At 38.7% G+C, this 18,828-nt stretch overlaps 2 protein-coding genes across 4 annotated transcripts in view; both read right to left on the bottom strand.

Annotated features, from left to right (window-relative positions):
• The window catches only part of ATF1 (activating transcription factor 1), a 65,751-nt gene that overhangs the window by 11,496 nt on the left and 35,427 nt on the right, over positions 1–18,828 (bottom strand). For 2 of the 3 annotated variants that reach the window (XM_006052627.3, XR_003108903.3), the window contains exons 3-4: positions 13,128–13,247; positions 10,541–10,641 (exon numbers count right to left, since the gene is read on the bottom strand). In XM_006052627.3, coding sequence (XP_006052689.1) covers positions 10,541–10,641; positions 13,128–13,247 — 221 coding nt within the window. The remainder of the gene's footprint in view (positions 1–10,540; positions 10,642–13,127; positions 13,248–18,828) is intronic. The other variant, XM_006052628.3, reaches the window with a different exon arrangement.
• Positions 3,768–4,592, bottom strand: LOC102400510 (60S ribosomal protein L7-like). The gene has a single exon (XM_044941742.1). The coding sequence runs from the start codon at positions 4,575–4,577 to the stop codon at positions 3,912–3,914; it is 666 nt and encodes a 221-aa protein (XP_044797677.1). The 5' UTR covers positions 4,578–4,592; the 3' UTR covers positions 3,768–3,911.

Below are 18,828 nucleotides of genomic sequence, written 5' to 3'. Positions count from 1 at the left end.
CATAAAGAAAAACAAAATAACCCTTAGCATTAAAAGAGATCTTTCATGTTCCCTATGCTAAAATTCCAGCCCATTCGGGAATTCTCTAACATTACTAACAGCTTCTATTTATAGGAATAAGGCATCCACAATTTTACAAAGCAAACTATTCAATTATTGGATGGTTAGAGCTCATCCTTGTTTAGATTCAAAGCTAATTCCACCCAGTGAAACTAGAGAAAGTTAAACTTTATACCCTAATCCTATATCCATGCCCTAGCTTTGTAGTATCTGACAACTGCTTCAGGTGTTCTTCATTGGTGGCCAGATAATTTCGGATCCTTCAGATGTTCTCTTATCACATGTTGAAGATCCTTTCCCAGCTTGGTCCCCTTAAACTGGACAGTCTTCCCACCAAAAACTACAAGTGTAGAGTATACTAACAAGTTCCACAGTGGAGAACAAAGGACGTGGCGGTCCTGTGAACTCTGTTAGCCATCTGCAGAACCGCCACTGTGCTTCCCAAACCTGCTATGTACCAGAATCATCTGGAGAGGCTTATTGAATCCAGACTCCCAAATGGCACCTCTGATGATTTGAGTGAGCTGGTCAGGACAGAGCTCAAGAATACATTTAACAAACTGCCTGCATGGTCCTAAGCAGCCAGCCTTGCCTGAAATGGTGGAATGCCGTGCCCATTTCTTTTTCAATTGTAAGTTACGAAAGATTTGGAGCACAGAAAGTACAGAAGGGCTTCCCTGGTGGCTCAGTGGTAAAGAATCTGCTGGCCAATGCAGAAGCCACTGGTTCAATCCCTGGTTCCTTGAAGATCCCACACGCTGTGCAGCAATTAAGTCTGTGCCACAACTACTAAGCCTGTGCTCTAGAGCCAGAGAACTACAACTCCTGAGCGCGTGCACCCTACAGCCCATGCTCAGCAACGAGAGAAGCCACCACAGTGAGAAGCCTGCACGCCACAGCTAGAGAGTAGCTCAAGAGCAGCTCACCTCAATGAGAGAAAAGTTGTGCAAGACCCAGCTCAGCAAACAAAAAGGATAGAAGGTAAAACACCTATGTACCATATACCAGGAATCAACTGATTGCCATTTTGCCATGTTTGCTTCAGATATCTCATTTTAACAGGAATTAAGTTACATATACACCAAAATGTCACCACCAATTCCTTTCCCTTTTTCCCTCTCAATGAGTGCCATTATCTAAATTGTTATTTATCATTCCCGCATATATTACTTTATTTTTACTATATTTTGAGATACTATTTGCCATTGCCTTACATTCTTCCTCATCCTCCTTATTCAACCTTGGAGAATCTTAAAGAGCCGTCTTTCGGACTTCTCCATCTACCTTCTTCCCAATGAGCTCATCTGTTCCAAAGGCTTGAATACCTTGTGTACACTGATGACCCCTCAAAATGGCATTTTCTCAGCTTCTCTCCTGAACTCGAAACTCACATATCCAATTGTGTATTGAATGCTTCCATTCAACAGGCACCTCAAACTTAATACCTCCAAATCTAGTCTCAGATATTCTACCCCTGGCAGTCTTACCCATGTCAGTAAATACCAACTCTACTTTTCAAAAATTTTGGAGTTGTCCTCTTTCTCACAACCTTTACCCAATTCATAAACAAATCTCATTGTCTCTATCTTGAAAATATATTCAGAATCTTACCCATCCTCATTACCTCCACTGTGGTTCCCCAAGTCCATGCCACCAGCTCCTCCTGACCGAACAGCAGCCTCTAGCAGGTCCTCCTTGCTACAGCCTGCTCTCCACACAACAACCAGTCATCTTTTTAAAATGTCAGTGAGATCAAATCACTCGTGTGCAATGGTTCCCTACCAGAATAAATGACATGGTTGCCAAGGTTTGTCCCTGTGACTTCTTTTTCCCTTTATAGTCACTATCCAGCCATCTTGCTACAAGATTATCAATTTTACTGATTCCACACCCCCTACCCCCGCAAAAAACCACCTTTCAGTTATATCATCTCTATTCATTTTCTCTTTAAGTTCCCAGATTTCTGCTCTCCCGCACCCCCACGTGCGCCACTTGTCTTGCAGGATGTTAGTTCCCAACCAGGAATTGAACCCTCCAGCAGTGGAAGCATGGAGTCCTAAGCAACAGACTGCCAGGGAATTCCCTGATTTCTGCTTTTAAACTCTATTATTTTGTTTCTCCTGCTTGTTTTAAGCTTATTTTGTTTTTCCCCTAGTTTCTTAAAGTGAAAGCTGAGACTGTTGATTTGAGACCTTCCTTCCTATAAAATGTTTTTAATAACGTAAATTTCCCTCTATTTCCTACTGATTTGTTATTTCCTACAGAGTTTGGTATTTTGTATTTTTATCTTTCATTAAGTTCAATGCTTTCTAATTTCCCTTAAGATTTTCTGTTTGGTCCACAGATTATTTCTAAGTGTGTTAATTTCTGTATGGAGATTTCCTGTTATCTTTCCTTTATTGGCTTTAGTCTAATTCAAGTATGAGTAAAGAACTTTGTGTAATTTCAATTTTTCTAAATTTGTTAAGGTTTGTTATGATCCAGGACGTGGTCTTTCTTGGTAGATATTCTTTGTGCACGTAGGTGAAGTGTTCTAACAATGCCAATTAGATCCAACCGGTTGATGGTATTGTTCAGTTCTATAATCTTGCTTATTTTCTGCTGTAACTTCTGTTGGATACTAAGATAGATGTACACAAATTTTCAACCATAACTGTGGATTTATATTGCTTTTCAGTTCTGTAAGTTTTTGATACATGTATTCTGAAGCTCTGTTGTTAAGTGCATACATATTTAGGGTTGTTATATCTTCTTGGTGAACTGATTTTCTCTTTATCTCTGATAATTTTTTTTGCTCTGAAGTCTTTTGTATGATACGAATACACCCACTTTACTTTTATTTTCATTATGTTATTTCTCTTGGTTATATGTATAGCAATAGTAGTAGTGGTTTATAAGGTAAATATGTTCAGTATTTTGAAGAACTGCCAGATTGTTTCCACAGACACTGTCCCCCTTACCAACATTTGTTATGCTTTGGGATTTTTTAAGCATCCTACTAGGTTTGAAGTGGTATCTCATTATTTTGATTTGCATTTACCTAATGATGGGGCAGAAGGAGATGGGGATGACAGAGGATGAGATGGCTGGATGGCATCACTGACTCGATGGACGTGAGTCTGAGTGAACTATGGGAGTTTGTGATGGACAGGGAGGCCTGGCGTGCTGCAATTCATGGGGTTGCAAAGAGTCGGACACGACTTAGCGACTTAACTGAACTGAATGACAAATCATGCTGAACAATTTTTTACATGCTTATTGGCCATTTGTGTTTCTTCTCTGGATAAATATTCTAGTCTTTTCCTCATGTTTTAACTGGGTTATTTGTTTTAACAATATTCAGTCTTCCAGTTGATGAACATGTAATGTCTTTTCAGGTAAGATTTTTTTAAAATTCCTCTCAATGAAGTTTTGTAGTTTTCAATATGCAAGTATTAATATTATATGCATCTGTTAAATTTACTTGACTGGTCAAAAAGTTCATTTAGGCTTTTCCATATGGAAAAAAACCCAAACAAACTTTTTGGTTGATCTGATATATAATTTGGATTTATAAATTTAATTTCAAGTATTTTATACAGTTTACGTTGTTACGAGTAGGACTGTTTTCTTAATTTCATTTCTGGATTGTTTATTGCTAGTGTAGAGAAATACAATTCATTTTGTATCCTGCAACCCTGCTGAATTTGTTTATTATTTCTTTTTTCTTTTTTTTCAATTTGTTTCAATTGTTTATTAACCAGATTACAATAATAATCCTGGTAGATACCTTAGTTCATCCTTCTAATAAGCCTGTTGATCTCGTCTTCCCTGTTGCCAGCATCTCCACCTTCTACAAAATGGGTGGTCTTTTACTTCATTCCACCTCGTGGAGAAGACAATTTAAAGGGCCACAGGAAGTTGTTTGCTTCTTTGAAACGTTTTCCAACGGTATAGATCTCATGAATCAGATCCTCCATGCAGATGATTCCATATTTCCCAAGAGATCGAGCAATCAATGCGTTGTCTGTCACGGCAATTCGCTTTTTGTTGATTTTGCAATAACCACGCTTATAAATCAATTCATTTACAGACTTCAGATTTGGGTACCCCCATGCAATGTATGGCTCCACAATTCTCAGCATGTTAATTGATGCCTTGTTGAGCTTCACAAAGGTGCCGTTGAATATCTGCCGGAGGCGAAGGAGCTGCAGCACCTTTCGAACCTTTGGGCTCACACCGTTGATACCTCTGATCCTGATGACAAACGCCAATTTGGGTTCCGCGGGTACATAGAAGTTACCGGCTTTTCGTGCCATCCTAGCCATTCGAATTTCAGTTCTGTACATCTGCCTGTATTCCTTGTGGTAATGCTTAGCTTTTTCATAGATAAGCTTCCTCCTTGACTTTCGAAGCATCTTTTGGGCAAACTTCTTTCTCAGTTGCTTGATCTTAAGCTCTGCGAAATTCTTCCACTTTTTCTTAAGGGTTTCTGGCACAGCAGGAACCTTCTTTTTCTTCTCTTCTGCACCCTCCATGGTTCCAGCCGGGAAAGAGCTATTATTTCTACTTTAGTGGATCCTTTGGGGTTTTCTATATATGTAATCACTGTCATCTGCAAACTTTTATTTCTTCCTTTCCAGTATGCTTTTTATTTAATTTTCTTAACTGCCTAAGAGTAGAAGTAATGAGACATTCACAGCCTTGTCTTGTGCCTGCTCTTAGGCGGAGAAAATATTCAATCTTTCTCCATTAAATATGTCAGCTACGGGCTTTTGTAGATACTCATCAAGTTGAGGAAATTCCCATCTATTTGTCTGATGAGAATTTTTATCATTAAAGGGCACTGTGTGTGTGCTTGGTCATTCAGTTGTGTGTGACTCTTTGGACTGCAGCCTGCCAGGCTCTTCTCTCCCTGGGATTCTCTAGGCAAGAACACTAGAGTGGGTTGTCATTCCCTCCTCCAGGAAATCTTCCCAACCCAAGGATCGAACCTGTGTCTCTTGCATCTCCTGAAATGGCAGGCAGATTCCTTAGTGCTAAGTCATTGGGGAAGCCCTTTAACCCCGATTTCATCAAATGCTTTTTGTGTCTGTTGAGATGACTATATGTTTTTTGGTTTTATCCTATAAATATGATTTATTACATTAATTGACTTTCAGATGTTGAACCAATTTTCCATTCTTGGGATAAATCCTACTCAAGTATGGTGTATAATACCTTCTATTTGTTAACCTATTTGATTTACTAGTATTTTGTTGAAGATTTTTGTGTCTGTATTCACAAGGAATACTGGTATACAGTTTTATAATCTCTTTTAACTAGTGAGTTTAAGTCATGTGCTCTTTTTTTTTTTTTTGGCCACACCACAGGGCATGTGGAACCTCCCTGCTCAGGGATGGAACCCATGCCTCCTGTAGTGGAAGTGCAGTCTTTTTTAACATTGGTTTTTATTATAGAGTGTAGTTGCTTTACAGTGTTGTATTAATTTCTGTTGTACAGCAAAGTGAATCAGTCATACATACACATATATCCCCTTTTTAAATGTCCTTCCCATTTAGGTCACCACAGAGCATTAAGCTGAGTCCCCTGTGCTACATACAGCAGGTTCTCATTAATTTATCTATTTTATACATAATAGTGTATATATGTCAATCCCAATCTCCCAATTAATCCCATCCACCCATCTTGGTATCTGTAAATTTCTTCTCTACATCTGTGTCACTATTTCTGCTTTGCAAATAAGTTCACCTGTACCATTTTCCTAGATTCCAAATATAAACAATATTATACAGTATTTGTTTTTCTCTTTCTGACTCACCTCACTCTGTATGGCAGTCTCTAGGTCTATCTATGTCTCTGCAAATGGCACTGTTTTGTTCCTTTTATGGCTGAGTAATATTCCATGTTGTATATGGACCATATCTTCTCTTATCCATTCCTCTGTTGATGGACATTTAGGTTGGAAAGTGCAGAGTCTTAACCACTGGCACACCAGGGAAGTCCCATGCTCTCTTAATATAATTATTGATACTGGTGGAACTAACATTTTATTATTTGATTTTTAAAAAAATTCTTCTGCATTCTTTTGAGTTAAGAGTTTTTAAAACTCTATTTTAATTTACCTATTGTGTATTTGACTAAATCTCTTTGTATAGTTTTTTTTTTTTTTTTTTTAAATTATTTATTTATTATTTTTGGCTGTGCTGAGTCTTCATTGCTGTGGGTGGGCTTCTCATCACCACAGCTTCTCTTGTTGCAGAGCATAGGCCATAGGGATCAAGGGCTTCAGTAGTTGTGGCAGCACAGGGGCTCAGTGGCACCATGGCATGTGGGATCTTCCCAGACCAGGGATCAAACCGGTGTCCCCTGCATTGCAAGGCAAACTCTCAACCACTGGACCACCAGAGAAGCCCCTGTATAGTTTCTTTAGTAGTTGCTCTGGTGTTACAATACAGATGACAAGTCTACGTAGTCAATGTTTTACCACTTGAAGTGAACCTTAGAAACCTTACTACCATGTTAAATCCCTACCTTACCCCATTTATTTTGTAAGTTGTCTTATATACTACCTCTGCATACACTGAAAGCCCCATCAGTGTCATTTCTCAACTGTCAAATTTTAACTATCGAACTATTCACAGAAGAACGGTCTATTTGCCCAAATCTTGCTATTCCAAGTTTCTTTTGGTCTTAATAACTTAGTAGTTATTTTAGAGCAACTCTACTGTTAATGATTTCTCTTAGTTTTCTTTTATCTGAGAATACTTAGTTCAACTCCATTTCCGAGGGTTATTTTTCAAGACACAGAATTCTGGATTAACAGTTCTTTTCTTTCAGCACTTTAAAAATGCTATTCATTTCTTCTAGCCTGCAGTTTTGGTGAGAAATCTAGAGTCTTTCACAGCATTCCCTTATAAGTGGTATGTCATATAAGTGGTTGCTCACAATATGGGTTTATTTCATAGCTATTTGATTATGGTATGTCTGGGCGGGGGTTTCTTTGTGTTTTATCCTGTTTAAGATTTGCCAAGTTTTCTGAATCTGTAGGTTTCACTGAACTTGGGAACATTTCAGTCATTATTTCAAAAAGTATTTTTTCTGCAACATACTTTTTTTCTGTTCTATGACTCGCATGACACAATGTTAAATCTTTGGGTACTGTCTCTCCAGTCCCTGAGACTTAATTTTTCTGATCTCTATCCTTCAGACTGGATGCTCTCCATTGAACTATCTTACCTCTGTTCTCCTATTGAATCCATCCAGTGAGGTTTTTTTGTTAACTGTATTTCTCAGCTATAGAATTTCTATTTTGTTCTCTTTATATCTTTTTTTTTTTGCTAAGAGTTTCTATCTTTCCATTCATTTCAAGAGAATCTACCCTTACTTGTTAGTCAGAACACTGCAGTAATAGCTCCTTTAAAGTCCTTGTCATCTAATTCCAGTATCTTATCTTGTTCACCTAGGAGATGATGGCATTTGCTGATAGTCTTTCCTTACAAGTTAAGATTCTTCCAGGTTCTTTGTATGCCAAGTAATGGACATTTTCAATATTATGATACCTGACTCTTAAATCCTGCAGAGAATTTTTGATATTCTTCTTTTAGCAGGCTATCAACCTGGTTGTGTCTAAGCCACAAGTTCTGACTGGCCTTCTGTGCATTGTACTTCCAACATCAGTTTCAGTTTTCAAAGACTCTGCAGTGCTCTTCAGATTTGACCCTGTGTGCACCATGTAGCGGCCAGTTTGGAACTTGAGCTATGATCTGCCGTATGTATAGTTCAGTTCTCAAAGTCTATGTATGCTAGGAAAGTCCATTTTTATTCTTTACTTGCTAAAAATATGAGTAGGTGCTGAATTTTATTAAGTACTTTTTCTGCATTTGAGTTGATTATATATTGTTTCTTTTGATTCTCACTTATGATGGTTTACTTCCTCGTATGTTTGATTTCTGACTGTAAATCCATATTTGGTTGACTTTTGATAAATTCAGAAAACTTAACTTGGGGAAGCTTTGTTTCAGATATTCTAGCTTCTTGTAGGGTTCTCAGCTTAATACAAAAATCTTGGGTTCATGGTCCCTTCCGGCAGAAATAATGGGTATACCTTGGCTTTCATGCTTGCTTGCTTCTGCTTCCCATTCTGGTTTCAGCTAATGTACATGGCTTTATATTTATTGGAGTAGGGTTAGAAGACATTTCTATCATTTCCTATAAATGCACAATTCATTAGTAAGTATCTTATCTAGGAGCTAACTGTTTTGTGCTGAGAGACCCCTATTTGAAAAGTAAACATTTTACCCGTATTCCTTTGGTCATTATGTCTAACAGTCTAAAGGTAATTAATATAAGACTCTGGAAGACCATTCCAATCTTATATGTTTCTGTCTGGTATATTTTTTACATTTGATTTTAAACTACTCAAATTAATCATTATTAGTATTATTCTAAAAAGTCAATGGTATCTTAATGTCTTGGTTCACCATTCTTATATTCACATTCCTTTTGTTTCATTTCATTTTATTCTTCCTGACATGTACCCTTTAGTAATTTCTTATATCAGCTTCAAATGATTTTAATTTAACTTCACCATTATTTCTGAGTGATTGTTCAGGTGGATGTATAATTTCAGGCCAACTGTTATGCTCTCTTGTCATTTAAAGATTTTAGTCCACTGTCTTCTAATACTACACTTCAAAAATCTGTTTTCTGCCTAATGGTCACATCTTTTCTCTTTGGAAGCTTTCTTCCAAAGATCTTATTTTTATTGCTTCGTAAGATATATCTAGGTGTAAGTTTATATTAATTTATCTGGTTGGGACATTGTTTTCTAAGGCTGAGAAATTCCTTTCATACTGGATTACTCTTTTTTTAAGCCACACAGTATGGCATGTGGGATCTTAGTTCCCTGATGAGGGATCAAACCCCTGCCACCTGCATAGAGGCATGGAGTCTTAACCATTAGACCACCAGAGAAGTCCCTGGGTTACTTTTTTTTAGTTTCAGATTACGAGCTCCTTTTAGTAGGCTTATTTTTTACATACCCCTTCCCCCAAATTCCAGACAAAATTTCTTCTGTTCATTAACTGTTTATGCAGTAGAGTCTCAATTCCTTAACATGGTAACAAGGTTCTAACTAACGAGGCTCCTGTTTACCTTGCTAAACCAACCCGTTCCTCTCTGTACCTTAAACTCCCAGTTCCCAGAACAGGCCAGCTTCTTCGATATCATATAATCCACCTTTATTACCCTGTTTCCTCAGCCTAAGAAGCTCTCTTTCTGCCTCACAAAACCTATTCCTGCTCCTAGCTCTATCAGACTGATAATGAACTAAATCACATCTTTTATGAAGTCTTTCCCATTTGTTCCATCAGGCAGGAATGACTCTACACCCTATACAAAATTCTCGTATAAGATCTAAAACCTTATGCATTTGTTTATGTGTTTCAAAAACATTTCATCCTTTTCTGTCTCCCTTTCCTCCTACCCTCTAGTCACCAGGTTTTGTCGATTCTAACACAGAAATGTCTCAGATCCACCCGTGTCAAAGATATCCCACTGCTGCTGCTAAGTCGCTTTAGTCGTGTCCGACTCTGTGCGACCCCATAGACAGCAGCCTACCAGGCACCTCCGTCCCTGGGATTCTCCAGGCAAGAACACTGGAGTGGGTTGCCATTTCCTTCTCCAATGCATGAAAGTGAAAAGTGAAAGTGAAGTCGCTCAGTCGTGTCCGACTCTTTGCGACCCCATGGACTGCAGCCCACCAGGCTCCTCCATCCATGGGATTTTCCAGGCAAGAGTACTGGAGTGGGGTGCCATTGCCTTTTCCGGATATCCCACTACCCTATATGAAATCACCCAGGTTATTTTAAAAGCCTTCTGTGAGTTGTACTACTTCAGCTCTCCATTACTTCAGCAAGTAATTATTAAGCATCTACTTTCAGCTGGTCATTCTGATAGGTCCTGGGATCACAAAAAATAATGCATAGACCATGCCCATAAATAAACTGGAATTCTAATAGGATGAGGTAAGTACTATAAAAGGAATCAGTTACAGGATGCCACTGAAGAAAGACCTAACCTGGTCTTGGGAAGCTGCAGAGAAATAAACAAAGAATGCTTCCAGGAGGAAATGAGGCCTAGAATGTAGAAGAGTTGTGTTTCACCAAAGGGACACACACATAAGGAAGAGACAAAAGCTAGGAGGCTAAGGAAGGGAACACAGAGTAGTTCAATTCTTAAAATCTACAGTCCTTTCAAATTACTATTAAAGTTAACTAAAAGTAAATACAGATATATAATACTTTGCCAGAAGGTAAGTCTAAATTCCTCCTTAGGACAGCAACAGGGGCCCTTCATAACCTGGCTCAAGCCTATCTCTCTTAACACGTGCCTTCTGATACAAACACATGTTCCTTCTTGATGTAATTTGCTTTGTATAATACCATTCAAACTCATGAGGTAATACAACACACACAGGATTTGATACATGAGCACTAACCTGTAAGATGGGCGCCGTGCTAGGATCCCGTGGGTTTTCTGTGAGGAGCCTATGCTGTCAGATGAGTCCTGAGACTCCTCACTCTCTGATAAAGATGATACCTGAAAAACAGAACTGGTTTTACTAAGATGAACAAACCAAGTGGGAAAAGAATTAAATTTCATTTTTACTTTCAGAAAAAATGATCTGTCTTCTACCACCCAAATTCATTTGTCATTAAATCGAAGGTCTAAAAGAAAGAAAGAAAAAGAAAAAGGAGAAAGTTTATTGCAGGAGTCTAAACTAAAGGAACAGGCTCAGAACTAAGACGTCTCTCCCCCAAATAAAGCAATACTACTGCACTAGAGTTGTAAATAGCAGTCTTGAGACTGATGCACACTACTCAGATTTTTTTACCATTAATGCTATCTGATTTGGATTTTGGACACACTTTGAAATGCTACTAGATCTCCAACTAATATCTAGTTAATAGATGATGACATTGAGGAGTCTGCTGAATATACAAACCTGTGTGTCAGGGAAGAGCTCTGGGCTAGAAATACATATTGGAAGTCAGCTCTCTAGGACAGTCCTTAAAGCCACAAGACTGAGTGAGCTCAGGAAGGAGAGACAGGACAAAACCCAGGGACATTCTTAGCAATAAGAGGTTGGAAAGAAGGGGAGGAACCAGCAAATGAGGGCAAGAATAAGCCACCAGTGAGGCAGGAGGAATACTAAATGAGCGTGGTGTCCTTGAAAAACTAGCAAAGACAGAGTATTAAGGAGAAAAGAATGATCAACCATGTCAAATTCTGCTAGCAGGTGAAATAATATAAGGACCCAGGACAACCATTAGATCTTGCAAAGTGGAGGTCACTGGCAAGGGCAGGTACAAACATAAGTAAACTTGCAAATCTGTAATAATTAGCTTTATCTCATTTCATAATTGAATTAGTTAATACATGTAGAGCATTTAGTGCATGGCACATCACAAGCACACATTAAATGTTAACTACTATTAATAATAAACCTATTGATTGTCTGTGAAAGCCTCCTTGATATTTAACTTGAGATCTGAAAGGCAAGAGAAGCCAATACTGGAGATGTTGAGGAGAAAGCTTTCAAGCAGAGAAAAAAAAGGAAAACCTATTATAAAACTAGTCAGCACAATAACCATATGAAAGTTTTAAGTTACATCTTACAATTGAGGAAATAAGAATTTTTAAAACATTAAATTTCTCCTTTTTCTGAAGCTACATTGTGATACTTTAAAATAAATAAAACAGGCTTCTAGAAAGGACATAATAAATAAATTCTCTACATTACCTATTGTATACAGCAAGCCTTCCCCTAAACTATTTAGACTTAGATCTTAAATTTCCAAAGAAGCTTGTTTTACACTGTATAATCACCTTCAAAAATGAGTTCAAGTGTACTTATACTTTTTTATATCTTAAATCTTTATCTTTTGATAGAAAAGAAAGGTCATAATTAGTAACAGTTAATAAATAATCAGAGTAACAAACAATACAGTAATAATTAAAGAAGATCAGTCGCTTCTGCTTCCTCAAGCATCACAGATATACCATTTCTAATCTAAATCTTAGCTGTTTTGCCTTTTGTCTGCAGATTTACTCCAAAGCCTCCCAGTGAACTCAAGTAAGAAAATAATATCTAGAACTAAGACATTACTTATAACTAAGAGGAAGAACCTCTAATGACAGCACTAGCAAGTAAGAGTAAAATCTTCACATTAAAAACTCAGAAAAACCATGCAGCAATCACCTTTCACAAAGGAAAAAACACATAAAGACGCAGCTCCAGAGCTGACAGCCCTGCCAGATGCCGTATATACTCAAGAGGGAAAACGAGCTACACAGACACTGTATATACTCGAGGAAAAATGAGTTATACAGACACCGTATATGCTCAAGAGGGAAATGAGCTACACAGACACTGTATATACTGAAGAGGAAAGATGAGTTATACAGACACTGTATATGCTCAAGAGGGAAAATGGGCTACACAGCTTTTCTTCCAAGACAGCTGCTTCTAAAAATGAGAGATGACCAAAGGCATTCTGAGACTCACAGGAGCCAGAAGATAAAATGGGGAGAAAGAGTAAAAAGCAAAGAACCCAGAATGGCTCTTTCCTTCCTATTGTTGCCAGGTGTAAACAGACAGGTAGACAGGTATAAGTAAGAACTTTACAATGAGGGAACTCTCTTTTATTTGATCACCATTAAGCATAAAGTAGGTACTTTCTTATTTTGCTAAGACACTCACATCATTACCCTTTCTTCAGAATTCTCTTTTTTGTGAAGGATACCACTAAGATAAAAAGGTGCTTTCCCTTCAGAAAAGTTTTCATTTCCTTAAATTCTAAACAATAACTTCTCCCCAGAATTGCCTTCTGTTCTCACTGGGTAGTATATACATGAAACTACAAGTTCTAAAACTTTTCCATTCACTTCGTTTGTTCTATAGTCTAATCTCTAAGACATCATTATCTTGGTCTATAATATTGAAACTACAGCAACTTCAGTTGTCCAAGACTCCAGGTTCACAAGTCCCCTCTCTCAGCCACTAAGTCTTTTAATTTCTGTACCGTTTGCACGTGTGGTGGGTGAATTACAGAAGACTGAGCTGTCTGGATGACCCCCTGAACCTGTACTTGCTTTCCAGGAAGAGGTACAATTGTCACTGGCGCAGATCCTCTTAATGACATCTAAGAACAAATAAAAATTCAATTAACATAATATAATACCTGTGCATGTAAGAAGCTGAGTTCTTTATACTAGAAAACACATTTTAGAGCTTATTATATATAACCACATCTATTAATCACACATTAGCTATTTTCTGTGTGCAGGGGATTGCACTAGGAGTATAAAATGAACAGAGTAAGAGTTATAAATACAAGCAAAAATATAGAAACCAATCTACTGTGGGAGCAAAGATAGAGTGCTCTTTCAGCTGGGTCTTGAAAGATATATAGTTTCCTGATGGTATGTATGGGGAATAGGGTTGGAAGATATTTTGGCTGGTGGAACTCATTGTATAAAAACATCATTGTTCTTTAGGACATGTCATTCTGAAGACAGCTGGTTAAAAAACAATTAAGAAATCAAGGGTCAAAAAGTGAGAGAGGGGCTTCCCTGTGTAGTCCAGTGGTTAAGATTCTGTGCTTCCACTGCAGAGGACACAGGTTCAATCCCTGGTTGGGGAACTAATATCCCACATGATTTGTGGTGTGGCCAAGAAAAAATTTTTAATTTTTTAAAAAGTGAGAAATACCAACTTTGGGCAGCATCTTTAAAAAAATTTTTTTTTCATGATTCAATTTTTTACTTTAAATATTTTATTTCTGTGGAAAGCAGATGGGGATTTATGGAAATACCACAATAAAATACTAAGCCAAGAAAAGTCCACCCATCATCTTTCAAGACTCAGCTCAGGTTCTACCTCTTCCAAGAAGCTTTCCCAGAAATTTTCAGATCTCTTGCCTTCCCCTAGACTATGTTGGTTCTAAGCATTCATCCTGGGCTTAAACACAAAATAAAATTCAAGGCTGCTCCTCAAGTTCTGAAAATCACCTTCGTGACTCTTTTCTGTGCATGCAACAGGTTCCCAATAACAATGCCTTATTCACTTTCATTTAAGGTTCTTTATCCTTTCCCAAAGTTGGATTAAATTCGTCTCACTATCCCCTGAATGCCTAGGTCATAAAATATTGTATATAAAAATTTATCCAAATTATCAGAAAGGGAGTGTAAAAAAACACCTTTTAAAATTGCATTCTCCCAAAATAAAATGGTATGTATGGGGAAAAAGCCTGACCAAGGAGATGAAAGACTTATAGGCTGAAACTATAAAACATGAATAAAGAAACATTAGACAATTGAAAGAAATGTAAAGATAGGCCATGCTCTTGGATTGGGAGAGTTAATACTGTTAAAACACAATAATACCCAAAGCAATCTACAGATTTAATGCAATCCCTCTCAAATTACCACTGATGTTTTTCACCAAACCAGAAGAAATAATCCTAAAATTCATATGGAGCCATAAAAGGCCCAGAACTGCCAAAGAAATCCTGAAGAAAAAGAACAAAACATGAGGTATAATCCTCCCAGACTTCAACAATACTACAAAGCTACAGTAATCAAAACAGCCTGGTATTGGCATAAAAACAGACATATAGATAAATGGCTCAGAAAAGAGTGCCCAAAAATAAACCCACACACCTACAGTCAGTCTTCAACACAGGAAACAATATTGTATGAATATTGTATATTCATACAATGGGAGAAGACAGTCTCTTCAGCAAGCAGTGCTGGGAAAGTTGGACAGCTACAACACACCCTCTCACTATATACAAAAATAACACCTGACACCGTAAAACTCCCAGGAGAGAACACAGTTGGAACATTCTCTGACACAAATCGTACTTATGTTTTCTTAGGTCAGTCTCCCAAGGCAACAGAAATAATAACAAAAACAAAGAAAAGGGACCTAATCAAACTTACAAACTTTTACACAGCAAGGAAACCATAAATAAAACAAAAAGACAACCTACAGAATGGGAGGAAATATTAACAAATGATGTGACCAACAAGGGCTTAATTTTCAAAATTTACAAACAGAGGATACAACTCAACAAACGACCCAATCCCAAAATGGGCAGAAGACCTAAATACACGTTTCTCCAAAGAAGACACACAGATGGCCAACAGGCACATGAAAAGATGCTCAACACTGCTAATTTATTAGAAAAATGCAAATCAAAACTATAGGGAGGGGAATTCCTTGGTGGTCCAGTGGTTAGGACTCCCAAGTTTCCACTGCAGTGGGTACAAATTTGATCCCTGATAGGGAACTAAGATGGAGAAGGAAATGGCAACCCACTCCAGTGTTCTTGCCTGGAGAATCCCAGGGACGGGGGAGCCGGGTGGGCTGCGGTCTATGGGATCGCACAGAGTCGGACACAACTGAAGTGACTTAGCAGCAGGGAACTAAGATCCTGCACACACACCAAACAATACAATGAGGTACCACCTCACACAATATGGTCAGAATGGCCATATTTAAAAGTCTACAAATAACAAATGCTGGAGAGGGTGTAGAGGAAAAAAAAAGAACCTTCCTACACTGTTGGTGAGACTGTAAGCGGGTGAAGTAGTGCAGACACTACAGAAAACAGCATGAAATTCCTTGGAAAACTAAAAACAGATTTACCATATGATCCAGCAATCCTACTTCCTGGGCATATATTGGACAAAACCACAATTCAAAAGATACATGCATCCCTATGTTCATGGCAGCACTATACACAATAGGCGAGACATGGAAACAACCGAAACATCCACCAACAGATGAATAGATAAAGAAGTTGCAGTATATCTAAACAACGGAGTACTATGCAGCCATTAGAAAGAATGAAACAATGCCACTTGCAGCATCATGAATACAACTAGAGATTATCATACTAAGTGAAGTCAGAAAGAAGGATGACACATACCATATGATACCCACTTACATATGGAATTTAAAATATGACACAAATGAACCTACCTATGAAACAGAATCAGGGACAGAGAGAGAGGAGAGACTGGTGGTTACCTAGGGGGAGGGTTGAGGGACTGAGTGGAGTGAGAGGTTGGAGTTAGACGTAAGCTTTTATACACAGAATGGGTGAACAACAAGGTCCCACTCAGGTACAGCACAGAGAACTATATTCAATATCCTATGATAAACCATAAGGGAAAAGAATATTTAAAAAAACCATACATACATACACTATTCTTGTCAATATTATTTTCCCTTATGGTTTGGCACAGGATATTGTGTGTGCTCAGTCACTCAGCCGTGTCCAACTCTTTGCTGTCCAACGGACTGTAGCCCACCATGCTCCTCTGCCCGTGGAATTTCCCAGGCAAGAATACTGGAGCGGGTTGCCACTTCCTACTCCAGGGATCTCCCTGACCCAGCAACAGAACCCATATATCTTGCATCTCCTGCATTGGGAGGTGGATTCTTTACCACTAGTGCCATCTGGAAAGCCCCACCATAGAATACTGCACATATACTCTGGAGAAGGGAATGGCAATCCACTCCAGTATTCTTGCCTGGAGAATTCCATGGACAGAGAAGCCTGGTGGGCTGTAGTCCACCGGGTCGCAAAGAGTCGGACATGACTGAGAGACTAACACACACACACATATATATATGGAGAGAGAGAGAAGAGAGATTATTATTATTGTTATTAGCTGTAACTGAATAACTTTGCTGAACAGCGTAAGTAACACAGCATTGCAAATCAATTATATTTCAATTAAAAACATACAGAAACCCCTTTATCCAGGGACTGAAAACTGTAGATTCTCAGCACAAACAATCCATTCAACCGCCCTCACACACTGTAAGAGACAAGACCAAACTCTAGCACACCTTCTGTCAGCTTAAGGCTGTGTCCCTAGGATGACCCAGAACCTTCAAAAGGTCTCCCTGAGAAAGCTTAATGCTGCCAAAATAATTAACTGCTTGTTCTAGCCAATACCTATGACCTCGCTTTTCTTGGAGCACTTAACCTTAGAAAAATTGCAGCTGTCAATCCTTTCTCTGACCATTGAAATACAAATCTTTTACAACCCAGAAATGTCTCTCTCAAGGACCTGAAAGTCCTCCCTTTGAAATGTAATCACTGAGAAGGAAAGGGCCCCTGTCTACCAGTCTCTGTGGAAGGATGGGAACCTCAATTTGAGAAGCACCAATTAGCAAGCGGATACAGATGGCTTGATCACACTGACCAACCTCCCCACCTAACATCTTCAATACTTTTCCTTTAGTACACCCCAGCATTTTAAAAGGGACCCAACTTTTCTTTCAGCAGAGTTGAGCTTAATTTATGCTGGAGTTTCTCTTCCCTACTGTATCAATGAATTGTGAAATCTTGCAGCCTTTAACAGGTGTCTAACTGTGTTTTTGTTGACAGTATCCCACTATGGAGATCCAGAAATTAACGAGTAAAAATAAACAGAACTCATGAATCTTAAGAGTCTAGCTCTAGAGATACCATTACACTCAGAGGTTCCGTTACTTTTCAGATCCTAACTAAAGCCAGTTCAGTTCAGTCACTCAGTTGTGTCCGACTCTCTGTGACCCCACGGACTGCAGGATGCCAGGCTTCCCTGTCCATCACCAACTCCCAGAGTTCACTCAAACTCATATCCATCGAGTCATGGATGCCATCCAACCATCTCATCCTCTGTCATCCCCTTCTCCTGCCTTCATCTTTCCCAGCATCAGAGTCTTTTCCAATGAGTCGATTCTTCGCATTAGGTGGCCAAAGTAATTGAGTTTCAGCTTCAGCATCAGTCCTTCCAATGAATATTCAGACCTGATTTCCTTTAGGATGGACTGGTTGGATCTCCTTGCTGTCCAAGAGCCTCTCAAGAGCCTTCTCCAACACCACAGTTCAAAAGCATCAATTCTTCGGTGCTCAGCTTTCTTTATGGCCCAACTCTTAAATCCATACATGACTACTGGAAAAACCATAGCTTAGACGGACCTTTGTTCGTAGAGTAATGTCTCTGCATTTTATATATGCTGTCTAGGTTGGTCACAGCTTTCCTTCCAAGGAGTAAGCGTCTTTTAATTTCATGTCTGCAGTCAACATCTGCACTGATTTTGGAGCCCAGAAAACAGTCTCTCACTGTTTCCACTCTTTCCCCATTTATTTGCCATGAAGTGATGGGACCAGATGCCATGATCTTCGTTTTCTGAATGTTGAGTTTTAAGCCACATTTTTCACTCTCCTCTTTCACTTTCATCAAGAGGCTCTTTAGTTCTTCTTCGCTTTCTGCCATGAGGGTGGTGTCATCTGCAATCTGAGGTTATTGAGATTTCTCCCAGCGATCTTGATTCCGGCTTGTGCTTCATCCAGCCCAGCATTTCGCATGATGTACTCTGCATATAAGTTAAATACACAGAGTGACAATATACAGCCTTGACATACTCCTTTACCAATTTGGAACCAAGTCTGTTTTTCCATGTCTGGTTCTAACTGCTGTTTCCTGACCTGCATATAGGTTTCTATGAGGCAGGTCAGGTGGTCTGGTATTCCCATCTCTTTCAGAATTTTCCACAGTTTACTGTGATCCACACAAAGGCTTTGGCATAGTCAGTAAAGCAGAAATAGATGTTTTTCTGGAACTCTCTTGCTTTTTCGATGATCCAGTGGATGTTGGCAATTTGATCTCTGGTTCCTCTGACAGATGTTCCAGCTTGAACATCTGGAAGTTCACGGT

This window comes from Bubalus bubalis, chromosome 4 (genome assembly GCF_019923935.1).
Source record: "Bubalus bubalis isolate 160015118507 breed Murrah chromosome 4, NDDB_SH_1, whole genome shotgun sequence".
In the NCBI taxonomy this organism is placed as follows: Eukaryota; Metazoa; Chordata; class Mammalia; order Artiodactyla; family Bovidae; genus Bubalus; species Bubalus bubalis.
This window is presented reverse-complemented; position numbering and strand designations above follow the sequence as displayed.